We start from the raw sequence: 19,015 nt of genomic DNA, 5'->3' as shown, positions 1-19,015 counted from the left end.
CAAGTGATCAGGAAGACAGGCTTGAACTGATGCGCTAAAAACCATCATTACATAAAACTAATGGGTCTTGACACCGTTTCAACGGATTGAAATGGCCGCGTTGGCAAACCAACATCATGATGTTTTATATCCGTTTCTCTGGAAGTGATTGTTTGTTTTATGTCCTTTTCAGCAAATCGGCCAGTGTCCGTTAATAAAAAAAAACTGGATCTTCTCTAAGCAACACGATCTGCAGGATGTTCTGCCTTTAAATATTAACGTTTCATGTCATGGATTTAAATTCCTTGAAGGAACACGTGTCCCCCGCTGCCTTTCATGCCAGAGTTTTAGACAAACAAAATGATCTCATGTTGAGAAATGACGGAGTTGAACCCATTTTTACTACAACCATGACGATAACCGTCCAGTTTCCTGCTCAGAGTACGACTCTCAGCTACTACCACGTGAGTTATCACCATTTTCTGATCAGCTGTGGTGGTTGTAGAGGTGCATCTGGTGGTAAAACTCCATCCAGATATTTTGCTAACAGACAGACAGCAATGACTCCAGATAAGTTTAACCCCTTAACCGCCCTATTGACTTAGATTATAATTTACAAAGCCTCGTAGATTTCGCCAGGGGTGTCAAAATGGCCGTGTAGGCCCGCCTGTGGTCTCTTCAGAGCCGATGAAATCCACCGAGTATTAACCGCGTACTAGTTAGTTATAGAGGTTAAAATCTTTAGCTTCTAGTTTAATTTTGGTTTGTATTTTAGGCGTTTTATGGGGGCCACTGTTAAAGGGTTAAACAAACATGTTGCACAATCTGTTAGAGGCATTTTAGGCCACTGTCTGTTTAATTAACGTACGGATTTATGACCTTATGGTGTCACTGAACACATAAATTTGAGAAATTTGACCAGAAGAAGAGAGAACCGATTGTAACTGCAGGATAATGGCAGCGAATAGAAAGTTAGGACTGATATTTTGTCCCCAATACCAATCTGAATCATTTAGCTATCAGCCAATACCAACTCTCAGTCTGTTAATTGTAATATTTCACAGAATAAACTATCAGATTACAAACTTTAAGTACATTAAAAGGAACCGGTCACCTCAGTAGCTTTAAAAGGTTTGCTCTACATCACACGATGGTGTCCTGCAGGTCTGTATTTATTTTCTCAGGACTCGATGATGTTTGTGTTGACTGCTAACAGTGTCCGTGTTTAAACTCTCTTTTTGCACAGAGACACAACAAATAATCAGCGTAAAGAGAGCGCCGCTCGCTTAATTAGAGCCTGGTTCCTATTCTGCCTGTGATTATCACAGAAACATTCGAGCACTCTCTTTATCGTTCAGTATCTCTCATCTTTTTTGTGCGTCTCGCTGTGTGAGAGGGAGTGTGTATGTGGGAGGCAGCTGGCTTTTATATTATCAATGTGCGAGTTGTTTTTGTGTGGGTGCTCGCTGTTTGTATGCTCCGCATGTGTGAGGAGAGAAGGACGGACGCAGCTCGGCAGAATCGAACACACGAGCGGAGCGCGCAGGAATATAAAGTGGAGGCCATCGGGATTCAAGGGTGGGTCTCAGGCCTGAATAACAAAGAGCTTTACATTCAGCAGCTTACGCAACGAGCTGCTAAACGCTGCAAACAACAATAACGCCTCCAAATCCCAGCAGCGATTATCATCACAGCCGCGCAATCAGGAGTATTTACCTTCTACAAATCTGTTAAAATGTGTCCACGCTCACATAACACTCCAGCTGATTAGCCTGCAGTTGTTAGATTTTAGATTTCTAATGAAGTTTTTGTTATTTAACTGATTTCAGTCGACCTGTTAGCGCTCAGAGCGACTCTCAGCTACCACAGTGCACCCGTTCACACCCTGGACATCGGTTCGTTACGGAGACCCCGGGCGGCACACGAACCTGGGAACGTCCTGAAACGGTCTTTTTGTTTGCCGTTTTTAAACATACCCTCGTAGCCATTTCTAGACATGTCTTCAGCCATGTATGTATGCGTTCCCTCGAAAGTACACAAGCTACAGGAAACACCTTTGGGTCGCAGGTTTTTAAAATAGTTGCGTTTTAGATGTCGACACGTAAACACAAGGGTTGTATTTCAAGATTTATTCACTCTGGAACCCGTTTTGGTGCTCATGAAATGCTGTTTCCGTGTGAACGTAAGGCTGAACAGTTAAAAAAAAACGGGGAACACGCTAACTTGAACCTACAACTTCTAACGAACGCAAAGCTAACGAGCCACGCCACCCTGCAGCCTCGTTAAAGCTCCGCCTGACCCCATATTTCTGTTCGTCCGTGTCTCTTTCCTGTCCTCTCAACCCTCAGCCAGTCGACACAGATGGACGCCTCATCCCCAGCCTGGTTCTGCTGGAGATTTGTGTTTTTTTTTTCTTGTTTAAAGGAGGTCATTTCTCCCCACTGTCGCCCGCTGCTCCGTGCTTCGCTACCAGGCAGAGAAAATCACCCGGAATCAATCAGTTATGGCTGAAGTCAGGGGTGTGACAGGTTTGTTAACAAGGATGAATCTTTTCTGAGCAGTTCTGATGGACCTGAAATATCATTTTTAGAAGAATAAAACCCAGAACCACTCGAGTCTTTTCCATCTTTTCTGTTCCAGAGCAGAAGCTGAAAACGCATCAATTTTTCTGTTTGTCTGGGCACGAACAGACCGGCTACCCTTTGCCATGAGAGAAAAAAAACAAATAAATTACTCTGACACCTTTTTTTTATTGTATCCAAAGCTGAATAGAGAGTGAGAGAAAATGGAGACAGCAGCTTAAAGAGGAAGAGGAGATCAGGAGGTGCAGATTATATAAGACTGTAACAAAAATCATGGTAAAGACATGAGAGGCAGCTGAGCTATTTTAAACCCGGGCTCGGCCTCAGAGAGAGGAGCGGTGTGGGCTGGTATGTTGGCCATCTTGGCAAATTGTGCTTTTCTCTGTGTGTGTGTGTGTGTGTGTGTGTGTCCTCCCTGCAGAAACCTGGCAGAAAGCAGGCTGGGACTTTGAAGACTCGTTGAATAACGAGGGGCTGGGATTTTATCGCTGCGAAGCATCTCCGGTTTTTCTGTTCTGGTCAAATCTTTTTTTTTTTTTCAGCCCTGATTGATGTTTCAGGGGTTTGTGGAGAAGCGGACCGTCTGCGCCGAGGCTGCGTTCGTAGTAAAAATGTCAGAAACGTCTGCTTGGATAAGGCTAATGATTGGGTGTGGGTGTGGGGGGACAAGATGAAAGCAGAGGAATCAGAAATAAACTCCTAAGATTGAAAATCGATTAAAAACAGCATTTTTATTACAAACTTCCACTGAGTCATATTACTTGTGGTGTTTTTAGGACACGGGGGTTGCCCCAGCGTGTTTGACCTATTTGCAAATTTTAAAGCAGCAGAAATGGGAGCTCCTGCAGGAGGATTTTAATCAATATGCTGCTGCAAATTCTTAAACTTTAATGTCTACTCAACAAAGACAAAAAACCCAAAACAAACCAGAAAGATTTTCCCCTCAGCAGAAATGTACAGGTAGAAAACACCCCGAGTACAAGAAACAACAAAATTAAAGGAATGCCTTTCGGGCCATCCTTTCAAAATAAAGTGCAGTGCATTTCACTGCATGTCATCAGAGGTGGTTCCTCGGGTCACTCCTCGCCTGGCGCACGAACACCGCAGCCGTGGTAAAGGTCATCGAAGAGGGCGGGTCTGGGTGTCGGTGTCTCAGCCTCAAAGAGGAGGTGAGGAGCTTCGTTATCCGGGGGGGAGCTGCTCCTCCTCATCGAAAGGAGTCAGCTGAGGTGGTTCATCTGATCTGGACGCCTCCTGGGCACGTCCCACTGGGAAGAGACCTCAGTTCAGACCCAGAACTCTCTGCAGGGATTCTGGATCCTCCAGGAGGAGCTGGAGAGTCTCTGAGGAGGAGGAGGTCTGGGTTCCCTCCTGGACCTGCTGCCTTCACGACCCGACCTCAGAGAAGAGGCAGAAGATGGACGGATGTTGGGACAGAGCTTCTTGCCTGCCTGACCCCACCCACCCTGGAAGTTATTGTTATCGTCTGGTTTGAACGACGATAAAAGCAGGTTTTGTTTCTTACTTTAGTATCGTAATAACTGCCAGAATTAATGCTGTTGAAAGTAAAACAAAGAGGAGAACCTGCTTTTGTTCTCATGTGGGTTCTCACAGTGAAATCTAGAACAGCGGAACATAAAGGGCTGCAGCTGCTCCCGGGAGGAGAACCACCCGGCAACGAGGACTGACGAAGTCCTGCGTTTCCTCTGGGTTTTCTTTCCCTCCAGCCTCCGTGGTTCGTGAGATATTTTGCTAACAATCAGACAGGTAAAACAGAACCCACTTTATGCGTCTGTCAGTGTAACTGAAGCAGCTCAGACGTGTTGATCGATGTTTTTAATGAGTGGAAGGTGTAATTAAATCTTGATGAATGAGGGGCAGCAGGTTAGGAGGATCAAAGGAGCATCATGACGAACACAATGACTCTACAGAGGCCTTATTATCCTGCTTTTATCTGTTTTTACTCCATAAATCACAGAAAATGGGTCGACTGTTCCTTCGAGGAAAGAAAACTGCCATAGATGTGCCTTTAGTTTCTGCTCTATATGTTTAAAACAGAAACTAAAGTCTTTGAGCTCAAACCAGATCATTTAGGGAAGAAACGGTCAGTTACAGCAAAGAGCTTTTATTTAAAACAAATAAGCTCAGAAAATTTCCATTTTTATTGAAGGATATAATCCTTAAAACTCATTTGTTTGTCTGTTAGAAAAATATCTCATGAACCATTAGGTGAATTTTAATGAAACTCCCAGAAAGTGACTGTTTGTTGTTCACCTACAGCTCACTGACTTTTGGAGTCAACACTGTTCAAAATGGCCGACACAGCTAATCGACATTAGCTAACACAAACATGGCTCCTGCTCTGTCAGTTTGACAGATATTGAGCTGAAAATCTGGCGCGGTAGTAGCTGAGAGTCATCCTCAACGCATACTTCAAGCGCTAACAGATATATCGCAATATTGCCTCTCAGCCCCACAGTGAAGCACGGTGGTGGCAGCATCATGATATGGGGATCATCAGCAGGCAATTTTAAATCACATGTAAAACCATATATGTATAAATCATTTATGAAACCTTTTTATTTTCTGTTGTAGATTATTTCTTGTGTTTATTTGTAGTTTTCTGGATTTTTTTGAATTTCTCTGTGAAATATGTTTTTCTTCAAAAAGTGGAGGTTTAAATGTTTGCGTTCTCCTCACACGGCCTTCAACTGATGCTCACTTTTGTTTGTTTATCAGAATCTTTTATCTCAAGCGACTTGATAAGGGAGGGATGCTGCGTGACGCTCGGCCTCTTCTCCGAGGACACTTCAGGAAACCGGAGTTGAAACCAGAAAAATGTCAAAACACCTGAGTCAGAGTCGCCCCCCCCACCCGCGGCACGCCAGCACACCTACACATCAAAATAAAAGCCTTTTACGGCAGCGATTATCACAGCTCAGTGAGTCAGACGTGCTTAAATCCACCGTTCTACCTTTTCATTTCAGGCTGGCTGCTCTCCTCTCGAGATCACCTTCAAATTGAGGACAATGAACCCCCTGAGGTCTGTGTGAAAGAAAAAAACAACACCGAATTTTAACATTTTTAGCCCTGCAGCTGATTCTGCACAGTGTCTGCCTGATTTTAAACCACTCAGCATCATTTTACAGCTCTCAGAGCTCCTAATCTTCATAAAACAAACACCCTGGAGGAGGAAACAAGGTGGAGAGCAGCAGCTCGGATTCATGTTGCCATAGTGATTCCCAGAGGTGGAAATGTTCAAGAGTTCTCGTCTGTCTGAAGATGGTGCAGAATAATCAGACGCTGCGTGCTGTGTGGTCAGAAAGGACGGGAGGCTGATTATGATGCCGCTGAGAAAAGTCTGAGTTCACCTGCAGGAAAAAAATGCTTTTTGTTCAGCTCAGGTTCTTCTAGTGTTGCACTTTGAGTTCTGCTGTACGCCGGGAACCATCTGAATCTTGAGATTATTAGTTTTCAATAAATAAACAACAATCCAGTTCAACATGTTGTGTCTTTGTTTATCCAAGTGACCATATTCACTTTTTTTATTGAACGTTTCTTCACAAAAATACAAAGTTTATTACTAGATGGAATAAGGTGCAATGGGTTAGATTCACAAAATGTGCAATAAATATGTTAAATATTACCAAAGTGAAATGGTTTTCAGTAAAAGTTTAAAGGGGGTGTTTGAGTTTAGAGGTTTAGAGGGCAAAGTTTCACAAAATGTGTGATTGTTTTACTTTAAAGTTTACAGCATGGTTTATATAACTTCAGTCAAATCTTACTCCTAAACTCCTGCAGCCGGGGTGATCGTATAAAAAATTTAAGACAGGAAGCAAATAAAATGAAATAAATTATTTCTTTTAGATTACTCCAGTAATTCCTTTTATTTATTTGATTTAAAAAGAAAAAAATATATAGGCGACAAAAAGCTGCAGTACCAAGCCCGTCCACGAGGTAGCGACAACGTTCAGATAACGACAAATTAAAGTACAGAGAAAGAACACTTAGTTTAGCTAAAACTTTTATTTTCGCTTTAACGGTAATTATATACGTGTATTTATATCATTTAATAAATAATTTCAACAGAGAATTGAAGTTTATGGACGACAGGACCAGGATGAAGCGAGACAAAACAAAACTACGAAAGGAAACGGTAAGAAAGGCCCCATTTCGGTGATTACTGGGCATGCGCAGACTCGGAAGCTGCGTCGTCGATTCTAAAAGCACATTTACGCCTTTAAGATATACGATATGTTTATAAATATTAATTTAATCGACAAAAACAACCCAAAAAATGTGAAAAGACACCACCCCGCCGTGATTGTGTTATTTTTAGACGCCATGTTCCGGCGGGAAACCATGACGAGGTGGCCGAGTGGTTAAGGCGATGGACTGCTAATCCATTGTGCTCTGCACGCGTGGGTTCGAATCCCATCCTCGTCGGAACCAACATTTTCATTTTCTCTCTTTTCTTTTATTTAGTTCGATGTGTTGCGGTAAACAGGCTCTTGTTTGGTAACGAAAACCGCTTCCTGTTTTTTTTTTGGTTTTGTTTTTTTACTCCGGCAGCCAGAGACACCTTTATTTCCACAGCAATGAAGCGGGTCCGCTCCGTACCGGTGCGCCGGCGGACGGGTGGAGTTTAAGCGTTTAAAACACGTTTAAATGGCATAAAATAAAATAAATATACATCATACAACCCCTGCATGTCAAAGTGAAGCCTAAAATTCATCATATTTATGAAAATATCTGACATTTTTTGTTGAATTATCTAATTTGTTTTATTTATGTTTTTTAGGTATATCCCCATTCGCCACACGGGGCGCTGTTTCACCCGTTATTAAACAGGGAGAGAAGAAAACAGCAAAGGTGAGATATTTATGCATTAATTAAAAGTTTTTTTAAAATAAAATGGCAGCATAACCTGACAAGCTGAGTATAATTAACTTAACTGAACGGCAACAATAAAAACAGACCCTGTGGAAGAAAAAACAAAACGCAGTGAATAATTTAGACAATTTATTTCACGAGCGAGTAAAAATACATTAAAAAATTATACATAACATCTTATTTAAAACAACTAAACTGTGCACAGTCACTATAAATGATGAAAGAAATCTACAGTATTCTTATTTACAAGCTTTGAACATTGGGTGACATGTTTTTTTGTTTTTTATTACTGTTTAAAAAATGTATTAATCAGCTGAAAATCATTTAAACACCGAAACTCTGCAGACAGAACCCCAGGACGCTGATGATAAACGCTTACACAAGTCACATGAATTACAACATCAGCATGACGTCATGTTCAAACTTAAATATTTAGAATTAGCTTTTATTTTTTCAGATGTCTGTTCGCACGTTCTGCTCTGAAACGCTAAAAGGAGACGAGTAAACGCCGTAAACATGCCTTAAAGCATTTTCCTGGTTTCATATAGTTGTGTAATTTTTCCACAACTTTTGAGTTTTTGCCAAAATGTGAACAACCTGATAACACTTGCTGTGTTCCTGGTGTTTTGAGGGACGGTATCATAAAAAGCAGAACAAAGTAAATGCAGCCCACAGGTTGTTTGGTCTCTCAGGTGAACAAACGACAGGATTTACTGAAGATGTGAGACTTTAGAGATAACAGAAACCGACTAGTCTGCAGACTCCATTTGCCAGGGAGTCTCCAAAATGTCTCCAAACGTCTGCCGGGGGTTCTCATTTTACAAAAATATAAAATTTAAATCATTAAATCCTAATCATGGGCGAGAAAATAGTGCGCCCGATTAGAATAGGCTGCGATTTTTTCTATTTTAAAACCTGGATGCCACGACTGAAAGTTCTCCCGTTTTGTCGCACCAACCTGCAAGCCGAGGCTAGAGAAGAAATGTCGATGGAGTTCAGACAGCTGGCGAGCATTCAGCCATTATTTTACACGCCAAATACCAAATTACGTCGAATGAGAGCGTTCTGAGAATCAAAGCACCGTAGTTTTTACTGAAAAGAGTCTTTAAGTAGTTATAAACTCTAACGTTTGTGGGTATCTGTCTAGTTTGACGCCATTGTCGTCTCATTCCAAGAGACTTAATGTCACCACTGCTCCGTTCGATTTGAGCTTTAAGGCCACGGAAACGCTTGAGGAATCTGAGGGGAGGAGTAACTCGGCCGCAGCCTGGATTTGGTCCCACTAGAGGAATAAATGAGATTGCACAGATTTCCCTGTAAATCCGTTCATCAGGTTTAGATTAGATTGTATCGCTGCAGCAGATTCAAAGTCAGTCCGGCCCTGATTGTTTCTTTGCGTCGGTCTGTTGCACAGGAATGTGAAACCCGTCCATCAGAAGGTCCAGGAGACGGTTCCTCTTAAAGGAGAATCCTGAGTGCAGGATCGTGGACAACCGTTAAAAAAAATAAACGTAACATTGTCCACCTGTACAGCTGCGACGCCGCGTGTCCTACAGCATCGTGGTTTTCTGCCCCTCCTTGATTTTCTCCTTCCTGTTTAGGCTCAGCTGGCTCTCGGCCAGGGTCGGGTCCCTCTGGTACTGGGACCGCGGAGGCGCGATGTTGGTGAGTTCGTGCTGGTCCGCGAAAACCATCCTCTCGTTTTTGTGCTGGGTCCTTATCAGTTTGATGATGCGCTTGCCGACCAGGTAGATCATCTCGAGGATGCACATGAAGATGCAGAGCGCGCTGGACACGACCATGAACAGCATGAAGATCTTCTTCTCCGTCGGCCGGCTGATGAAGCAGTCCACGGTGTTGGGGCACGGGTCTATGGAACACTTCGACAACCTGACGGGGGAAAAGGTGGTTAAGGCCGCTGAAGAACCGCGCTGTTTTTATTTGAGAAGAAGTTGCGAGGCTTACTTGGGGAGGTCGTATCCGTGGTAGATCCGAAACAGAATGTAGAGGAACGAGGTGTCAAACCCAGCCTTGAAGACCAAACTCAGCAGGTACGTCCACCACAGGCCGCCCCTCTTCTTGCCAGGGTTGGCGTACAGATGGGAGCCCTGGTGCAACGCCACATACTTCTTCTCCTTCCCCTCGCGGTACTTCACGTGAGCCATGACCATCAGGGACGGGCAGGTGACGAAGATCAGCTGCAGCGCCCAGAGGCGGATGTGGGAGATGGGGAAGATGTGGTCGTAGCAGACGTTGGTGCAGCCAGGCTGAAAAACAGAGTCAGAGTCGTTCAATACCGTACTGAACCAAAGTACTAAACTAACCCTGCTTTCCTATCTGAAGGCCAGCAGGGGCAGAGAATTTACTGGATTATTGATTTAAAGCAGGGGTCTCCAATCCTGGTCCTCAGGGCCACCATCCTGCAGGTTTTACTTGTTCCTCTGCTCCAACACACCTGGTTTGAATCAATGGGTGATTAACAGGCTTCTGCAGAACATGAAGAGGTGATTTAACCACTGAATCAGGTGTGTTGGAGCAGAGAAACAAGGAAAACATGCAGGATGGTGGCCCTTCAGGACCAGGATTGGAGAGCCCTGATTTAAAGTCTTATTTAACGAGGTCTGATGTTCGTTTCGTGAAGCAGGACGTCCGTGGCTTCTGGAGTTCTGTTTTCTGAAAACTAAAACCAGATTGTTGTGACGCTGAACACCGGTGAGTTTTCTTTACAGCTCATACGAGGTAAAAAACGAGACATCGGCTCATCTGTGGATGGACTGTTTCAGCTAAAACGAGCAGGACAGAAGCTGCAATCAGAAAAAAAACAGTAGCTAAAAGCTAAAGGAGACAAAAACAGAGCAAGAGTGCTGAAGCAGACTGTAGCATTTCTATTGGGGGGTGGATTTTATTTTAAATAACGTTAAATATTTTAAAAAGTATAAAAGTTGCAAAAACCAAACATCACAGCAGCCACTTCCGGCTGTGCAGAAGTAATTACATTGCAAAAACATACAGAAAATGTTTTAAAAAACAGGGAATGATGATGAGAAACTGAAAGGATGATGCTGTTTTACATCATCTGGACCGTCTGGATCTATCAGACTGTAACCCTAAAATGTATATTTCTTAGTAAGACAAAACTTGGACACCCCTGGACAGATGTTGTCTCCACAGGTGAGCATTTTTTCCTAACATCTAAGCCGAGTTTTTGTGGAATCGTATTTCCAGGTTTATTTCCAGGTGACAAACATGAGGCTTGTAGTCCAAAAAAACCAAAACCTAATCTCAGATTATCCTCTTAATTTATGCAAATATACACCAATTTAGTTTAATAATCCTCATTTGAAAATAACTTATTTTCCCCCACAGATGTAACTGAAACTACTCTTTAAAATGTTGGTTTTAGTTGGGCTGAAGGCGGAGATAAAAGGCTCGTCTGGGTCTCACCTGTCGGGTGTTGCACACGAAGTCCTTGCTCTCGTCGCCCCACACCCTCTGCGCCGCCACCACGAACACCAGCACGCGAAACACGAACACCATGGACAGCCAGATCCTCCCGAAGGCCGTGGAGTATTTGTTGACCCCGCTCAGCAGACTCTCGAGCCCCGACCAGTTCATCCCTGCAGCCGCTGTGGTCTAAGACACAAAAACCAAAAACAACAACCTGAAAATCAACTCGAGTCTGTTTCACTTTCAGGAGGATCGGAGGATCGGGTCTGCAGCCACGCCTCTACCTGACGCATACCTGCCATGACTGGAAACATGCAGGAACATGCATGAAAACCGACACGCGAACACAGGGCAGACTTAAAGGGACAGTTCGGATGTTTTTCTGTGTGAAAAGGAGCACATCTGCGACAAACACGCAGAAAAATGGCTACAGCTCACTCAGATTAAAGATGTTTGAGCTCAAACTTGGCATGGTAGTAGCTGAGAGTCCTCATTAGTTGCCTTTAAGAGACAAAAAATGTTTTTTATTCAGTTCAGCTTAAGATAAAAACACAAAAACAAACAGTTTAATGAAACATTTAGTCATTTTTCTATTTATTAACTATAACCACAAACTTTCTAACGAGTCAGAAAAGTCGACCTGTTCTTGTTGCTACAAACTAATTTAACAAAAGTGACGTTTTGATCAGTTTATTTTTTTTATTTATGACGTATAATCTGCACTTTTTCTCCCTGAAATACTAAATGTGATAATTTAATTTTCTTTTTAAAATGCCAAATTAAACTAAAACATAAGATGTTCAGCCGTTTTTTTTTTTATACAGCGGTTGCATAATTTAGCAAAATATTTAAAAGACGAGTTGAAATGAAATGAAACTTTCAGCTCTTTGGTTTGATGATTCGAGTAAAAACGCTCGTTATTCCTGATCTTTTTTATAAATATAAAAAGACACATTTCTGTTCAACCCAAAGCTTCTGTTGAACAAAAGATGAAACTTGTCTTTGATACCTGACTCTTAAATACACAAAAACTCCCAGTCATGAAACATTAAACAGTCTGAAATGTGTGGCACATTAAAAATAAAACACTGGTTTAGACTCTGTCTGCTGTAAGACTCAACAAACATTGTTTCATAGAGAAATGCTTCGTTTTCTGCATCCAAACAGGAAATAAAAACGAGTTAAAAAGTCTTTCTAAGCTCAGTTTGGTGGAACTAAAAGATGTTATATTGATTTGTGTGTTAGGAGGTAAAAATTAGGAGCTCCCTGAATGAACCCGAGTTACTCACCGTTTAGAAAAAAGTCAAATATTTGGATTTCGGAAAACACCAGTAACTCATGTTCTGCATTGAAGCTCTAATTTCACGACTCCTACAGACTCCAGATGGGATGTTTTTGCCCCTCAGTCCACGTTATCTCCTTTCAGCCACAGAGTTTTCACAAAAAGTCAAACATATCAGAATATTTTGGTCGGACCCGTCAGAAACTGAGGAAAGCGTCTCAGCTTTGTTGGGAGGAAAATCTAATTTGTCTTTCAAATGATCTGCGAGGCGCCGAGGCGTACGAGCGATCGGGAAAGATGTCTGCTGCCCTGAAACACGATGAGTTTGTCCTGTTTGTCACCTCATAAAGGAGAACTAGAACCGAACGGTGTTTTTAAATTGACCTCGCTTGGATATTTTCGCTGTGAACAATCGGGAGAAGTTAAACTTTTTTAGGGGGAAATCCTGAAACGGAACTCGTGTGATTGTTGTTTAATTCCCCCTGAAATCAGAAAAAAACACAATTAGATTAATTAAACACGTCTTTAATAAATGTTAGCTTCTTCAGTTTGGGCTTTAGGCTCTGTTAACATTTAGTTTTTGTTGTTTTAGCTCCAGGACGGCGCTTCTTCTCAGGTGGTTCCTGAAGAACTTGAAGGCCGGAGATCTTGTGAGCAAGGTTCAGGTCCTCGTCGGGAGACAGAGCGACTCGTCCCCGGCGCTGTCGGGTCTCATCCAGAGGCGTCCTGAGGATCCTGAGCTCGGAGGTCGACTCGGCTTCTGGTTTGAATCTGATCAACGAGCCTCGGCCCTAAAGGATTGGCTTCTGGGCCCAAAGCTCGACGCCTCTCAGCTGCTTCTGAAGGGAAAACAGGTAGGTTTCCTCCTGAAGCTACATTTGTTCAACTTTGACTAAAACTTTCTGTTACGGCTCAGAAAAGCTGACAGTTCAGGAAGTCTTTTAAAGTGGGCACACCCCACCAAGCATCTGGTTTTATAATGAGCAGAAGACCACTTTTTTTTTTTCACCAGGCTGATGACTCACACTCTGCTTTTCTCCTAAAACGTTCGCCTCGCTCACGGAAACTTTTCTTCTCTCATGTTTTCACTTAAATGTGAACAGCTTGTCTTCAGCGGGACGAAGGAACCCGAGGTTTTCTGTAGCTCAGCCGAAGTGAAATGTTTACATTTCTGGCTTCAGTGTCTGTTTATCCATCAGTCTGACGACTAAACTCACACGAACCGGAGAAACAGAACCTTACCTGGAGCAGAAACGCCGCCCGGACGCTCGATTTGTCGACTCCAACAAGAGGAGAACGTCAGGAGAGCAGCGATTGAGCCGGGAGGGGAAAGAAACCCTTTTCGCCTCGTTCGTTTTCCGCTCCCGTCTGTCTTCTTGTTCCCGTCCTCAGGAAAAAAAACAAAACCTGCCAATCCAGATCCGGCAGCTGCTACGTCACGCAGAAAACACACATGAAGATAAAAGCTTCGCATGCCCCATCCTGCCTGACCGTCAGGAGCAGAGACACCCTCCCGCCATCGTCCGTGTAACACAAAACCCTTTAAATAAGTAAAGAATCGCACACCTACTGAGTGTTTTAGTGAGCGGGAAGGCAGAACATCCAACCCTGCCAACTGGAAGTGTGTGTGTGTGTGTGTGGGGAGGAAAAAGGGCCACACCCGTCATATTTGGCATGTAAAGACCTCTGAAAGTAAAACAAACAGTTAAAGCAGACTTACATTTGTTCCAGTCTACATTCACAGCGTTTGATCTGAATTTAGTTCGTTTTATTTGGGTTTTTCTTGACACATTAATGATTTAAAGTAAGCTTTAAATCACTACAACTTTTTATCATCAGGTTAATTCATGTGACAGGTTAACATTTGATTTATTATTAATTGTTATTTAAAACTCAACCCTTTAGGAGTTTAAACTAAAACATCTACAAAAGTTTCTTCTTGCTGCGCTTTAAAGATTAAGTAACCCAATCAGATCGCACATCTTCCAAACTGTAATCTGACTCGACTAAAATAGCTTACATTTGGCAAACAAGTAATTAGTTTTGTTAAACATAGACACAGTGCTTTGAGTTATACAGACTATCCAGTTACATCGTGAAAGTAAAAGTGTTAAAATGACATAAAATAATGAAACTTTCATGATCATTAAATGAACTGACCTTAAAAAACAAAAAGTAGCTGTTACTCAGTCGGTTTTTGGGTATTTCTGGTAATTTTTTGTGGTAGTAGCTGAGACTGATCCACAACAAATATTTTAAAAGATTTGTTAAAACTTTTCCCCGTAACCATTTGGAGTCAGCTCTGTCTGTTAGCAAAATATGTCACGAACCACTGAAACTTTCTGAAAGTGATCATTTGACGTTTTAACTTTACAGATGTTGAGCTAAAATTCGGGCATGGGCGGGCGATATGTATTAGTTTTAATGAAATTAATTATTTCATTAAAAAAAAAAGATTAGTTAACTTAGTTTATTGTGAAAGGGACAAACCGGAAACGTTTTATTCTTTTTGTAAAGCTTGGAACAGGAAGCCGTGCTGTGACCAAACCGTTAGCGCTATAACTCTACAGATGTTGAGCTAAAATTCTGGCAGGAGCGGACAATATTCTTTAGTTCTAGTTTATGAATTAATTAATTAAAAATATATATTGGTTAACTAAGTTTATTGTGAAAGAGACAAACCGGAAACGTTTTATTTTGTCACGCATCGAGCCGGAAGCCGTGCTGTGGCTAAAACGGTAGCGCTATAAATTTAAAGATGTTATGCTAAAATTCTGGCATGGGCGGGCGATATGCATTAGTTTATGTTAATAAATTCATATATATATATATATATATATATATAAAGATTAGTACGTAAGCTTATTGTGAAAGGGACAAACCGGAAGCGTTTTATTTTGTCACCCTTGGAACCGGAAGCCGTGCTGTGGCTAAACCGTTAGCGCCTCCGTTCAACATGTCTCCCTCACAGGCTCGTCTGTGTCACTAGAAGCGTCTGGATTTTTTATTTTTTATTTTCCGTGAAGTTACCGAATTTTGTAAGTGTTGCCGGTACCGCCGGGTGCTTGACGTCGGCGCTTCGTGGCCGACGGCGTCCGCGTTAAAACAAGGTCACTGTACCCTCCGTGTTACGGAGAACCGGTTAAAAAAATGCTTCAGTCGGCTGGAAGCACGGTTGGCTGTTGACCTGTTTTGGCCGGGCTTCGGTGACAGAAGGCGCAGCCGATTAGGTTCATGACACAGTTTCAGCCGGCTAGCTTGCATGTTTTGTAGCCGTCTCGGTGAGCAAACCTGACTTGACTTTAAAAACCGTCTGACTTTATTAAAATTATTGCCTCGTAAAGGTGCGGATACTTCCACGAGGGCGCACTTGAATCAGGATCAAAACTAAGCTGTGTGCGCTTTAATTTAATGTGCTCCAAGGGATTAAATATAAGCTTAATGCTAATGTCTGAAAATGAGAAAACATTGGATCGACCGCAGGAACGCGCTGCTCCTCCGTGATTGGTTGTTTGGTTGCCACGCAACCGATGACGTGTTTGTATTCGAAATTGTCGCGTAGCAGAAAGACGGCTAAGTGGACTGGGCTAAGTAGCTAATTTATTGCTTTTTAAAAACATTTATCAACTCAGTTTTAATGCAGAGAATCTGAGCAGGTCACACAAAAATAAAATTATTACAAAGAATTTTTGTTCGTAGTAGCAACGGTTAATAAAGTTAAAGTAAGTAAATAATTCCCCCTGGGAATTCAGTGCAATGTTAAGAGTTCAGTGCCGGATAAGAGTTTGTGAACCATCACCAAAGTAATATTTTCCAAAATCGCACCAAATGGCCTTTTTTTTTCTAATTGACAATAAAAGGAGACGTCTAAGTCGTAGATATCTGATGTGATTTACGTGAAAACATTGAATATTACAGCCTTATTTTGCAATTTGCAGACGGTCCCTAAACTCTTTGTCCTCCCTGCTGTACGTAGACGCAAGTGTTGCTGCGGATCTGTGCAAACTGTTTTCTAAACTAATGTAACGGACTGATGGATTAGTCGATATCGGCCACTTTCAAAAAAATACACAACAGTATCCCTGAATTTAGTTTTTTAAACAAGAATGCTCCTCCATGTGTATTATTTTAGGTGTCCAAGTTCTTTTAGGAATTGTTAAATATATGCTTTTTTAAGTTAAGCAGTTATTGTTATATTTTATTGAACAAAATGTTTGAAAACAAAAAAAGTAGGTGTTGTAAAATGATGCTGGTTGACCTCCGGTTCTGTAGTTTCCTGGTTGTAAACCTCATCAAATCAAATTGTGACGTTAGACGCAGACATGCCATCACTTTTGTAGAAAACCCAAAAGCATCTGGACTTATTTTTCTGTAGCTCTCAGCTGGATAGATGACTGAGGCTCTACGCCTGCATGTTGTTGGCAGTTGTGCTGAAAAATGGCATGAAAAGTACCGTACTGATTGGCAAACAGCTTGGCACATTACTGCCACTTAGTGGTAGAAATGGCATCCTTTTACAACCAGATAAAATCTGTTTTTTAGAATTATATGTGTACACAAAAATCCTAAAGCTGCTTGTCTTATTGGGCTTTTCTGCTTGGATAAAAGGAGGATACTTTTGGTGATTTAACTTGTATTTTTGTCTTGTGCGGCAGGTTAGCACGAAGCTAGCAGGTTGTGTCCGCCGGGACCCAGAACTGCAGCAGCATCATCATCAATGGTGTGTCTACATCCGAGAGCCGTCACGTTTTCCTGTGTCCGCTCAATGAACTATCTCCTCAGCTCTCAGCGCAGTGAGTATCCGTCCGGCCGCGTGTCTGCTGTCTGTGAATACGACCGCCGCTGCCGCAGCTCACCGGCTTGTCTCGCCCAGGCTGCACATGTATGGCGTTTGCGAGGCTCGGGGGAGAGTTCTGCCAAGCTCAGCACCTGCTGCTCATTGTGGACAAGTGAACAGGAGGACACCGACCCGGCACGACCACTGCCATTCACACACACACAGGTCAGTCACACGACAATGAGCAGCATTTACTGTGTTTGTTAAAGCTAGATCAATGTTGGATGAAAGTCGTGAAATTAAAAGCTCGTGTCCCCGCAGGTCCTTACTGCCATCCCGTCGAACACATATGAGGACAAGCCAACCATCAGTCTGTGACCTGTGACCTGTGACCTCCCGTGCAGGTCGTCTCTGAATGGGCCGACGGATTGGAAACACCGGAACTGAACGTTCATCAATTGGTCTAAATCTAAACCTGCAGGATCCCGAATCCGGCCAAATTTAATTTTGTTGCCAAAAACTTTTTGTTTACTGCTTCACCAAAAAAAAAAACCTGAAAAAACGTTACCCTCTGCCCATAAGTCGGATAGAACTTTTATCTGGAGAAGTTGTTTTTAATTAAGTGAAAGCATTTTTTAAACTTTGAAGCTCTCGAGGGTGTCAAAATGAACCGACCGGCTCCAGTGGAGATCTCCTACGATTGTCTGAGGTTCCTCATCACGCACAATCCCACTAACATACAGCTGGGAAAGTTTATAGAGGTATTATGTGCTCACTGTTTTTGATTTTAGTTTCTATTTTTTGTTTCTCAAAAAAAAAAAATGAACATGTTTGCGTTTTATTGTGAAGGATTTAAAGGTATACGGAGTCAACACCCTGGTGAGAGTGTGTGCCGCAACGTATGACAAGACTCCGGTGGAACAAGAAGGAATACAGGTCCTGGTAGGTGGCACACAGGAAACTGCTTTTTATTTATCCTGGAAGTCAATGGAGTGGAGTTTCACAGCAGAACCCAAATCCAGCTGAAGTGGATCAAACTTGGACCCGAGCGAGACTCAAGCAGACGGTCACACAATCCTAAAGTTGTCACGAATTCACACGTTTTTAGTTTCACATTTCCACCCAGACTCAAACTTTCTGCATTCTGTTTGCGTTGTTTTTAACTCTGAAGCACAAATACTTGCTGTGATTTATCTTTAAATGTTATAACAGTGTCTGGGTTTTATTATCTGAATGATCCATAAAAACCACAAACTATACAACCTGAGGAACGTCCATCCAATAAACTCAAAAATGAACATTTTCGTGACTCGGTTGTAAAAATCAAAGCTTGATGGGTTAAACTTGATCTTTTGGTAGATAAAACACAATATTACACTCTGTTAACTTTTATTTATAATCATTGTGAAAAGCTCTCCGCTTGTTTGAGCTCATTATTTAGAGAAATTCAGATTCTATCTTTTGGGAAATTAAACGCAGAAAAGACTTTGGGAACACAGACGTGTAGGATCTCGGATGTCCATGCAGATTACGTGTCTACAGATAAAAATCCTGTCTTCGCTCCAGGACTGGCCGTTCGATGATGGTTCTGCCCCACCCGACCAGGTGGTTGATGATTGGCTGAACCTGCTACAGGTGAAGTTCAGGGATGAGCCCGGCTGCTGTGTGGCTGTTCACTGCGTGGCTGGACTCGGACGGTCAGTAAGAACTCAAACACAACTAGAGAAGTTGCATTTCCTGCGAAAATGCAGTGTGAATGCTTTTTTTGCTGAATGATTTTGCTGAAAGCGGCTGAAGATATGCTGAACAGCTGAAGTTTAATGAAAACGCAAAAAGTGAAACAGAAGCTAATATGAAGAAGATTTGCATAAGATAGAAGAACAAAAGCTAAAAGTAGCAGAAATTAGTTGAAAAAGCTAAAGTTAGCTGAAAGTAGCTGAAAATGAGAAGAACAAAGCCAAAATTAGCTGAAAGAAGCAGAAACAACAAAAAGAAAAAAGCTGAAATTAGCTTAAAAAAATGTCACCTTAAAGCCCATAGAGCTGATCCCTGACC

At 42.2% G+C, this 19,015-nt stretch overlaps 2 protein-coding genes, 1 long non-coding RNA gene and 1 other non-coding gene across 6 annotated transcripts in view; 3 read left to right on the top strand and 1 right to left on the bottom strand.

The window, feature by feature from the left end:
* The first annotated feature begins 6,552 nt into the window (after nucleotides 1–6,552).
* On the top strand, nucleotides 6,553–8,944 carry LOC119617401. Its single transcript, XR_005233639.1, has 2 exons — nucleotides 6,553–6,717; nucleotides 7,363–8,944. It is a non-coding gene; the product is annotated as an uncharacterized LOC119617401 (long non-coding RNA).
* trnas-gcu lies at nucleotides 6,926–7,007 on the top strand. The gene has a single exon. It is a non-coding gene; the product is annotated as a tRNA-Ser (tRNA).
* gjb9a (gap junction protein beta 9a) lies at nucleotides 7,571–13,772 on the bottom strand. Its single transcript, XM_017434871.3, has 4 exons — nucleotides 13,426–13,772; nucleotides 10,899–11,087; nucleotides 9,420–9,721; nucleotides 7,571–9,344 (listed from the first exon to the last, which is right to left on the bottom strand). The coding sequence occupies exons 2-4, from the start codon at nucleotides 11,067–11,069 to the stop codon at nucleotides 9,005–9,007; spliced, it is 813 nt and encodes a 270-aa protein (XP_017290360.1). The 5' UTR covers nucleotides 11,070–11,087; nucleotides 13,426–13,772; the 3' UTR covers nucleotides 7,571–9,004.
* The window catches only part of LOC108246998 (protein tyrosine phosphatase type IVA 2), a 10,793-nt gene continuing 3,520 nt past the window's right edge, over nucleotides 11,743–19,015 (top strand). The window contains exons 1-6 of one of the 3 annotated variants that reach the window (XM_037977822.1): nucleotides 11,743–13,037; nucleotides 16,839–16,976; nucleotides 17,057–17,185; nucleotides 17,282–17,721; nucleotides 17,810–17,902; nucleotides 18,527–18,657. In XM_037977822.1, coding sequence (XP_037833750.1) covers nucleotides 17,626–17,721; nucleotides 17,810–17,902; nucleotides 18,527–18,657 — 320 coding nt within the window. In that variant the 5' untranslated portion in view covers nucleotides 11,743–13,037; nucleotides 16,839–16,976; nucleotides 17,057–17,185; nucleotides 17,282–17,625. Of the gene's footprint in view, nucleotides 13,038–15,078; nucleotides 15,222–15,445; nucleotides 15,465–16,838; nucleotides 16,977–17,056; nucleotides 17,186–17,281; nucleotides 17,722–17,809; nucleotides 17,903–18,526; nucleotides 18,658–19,015 lie in introns of those variants that run through there. The other 2 variants (XM_017434818.3, XM_025010229.2) reach the window with 2 other exon arrangements.

This window comes from Kryptolebias marmoratus, linkage group LG10 (assembly GCF_001649575.2).
Source record: "Kryptolebias marmoratus isolate JLee-2015 linkage group LG10, ASM164957v2, whole genome shotgun sequence".
Classification (NCBI taxonomy): Eukaryota; Metazoa; Chordata; class Actinopteri; order Cyprinodontiformes; family Rivulidae; genus Kryptolebias; species Kryptolebias marmoratus.
This window is presented reverse-complemented; position numbering and strand designations above follow the sequence as displayed.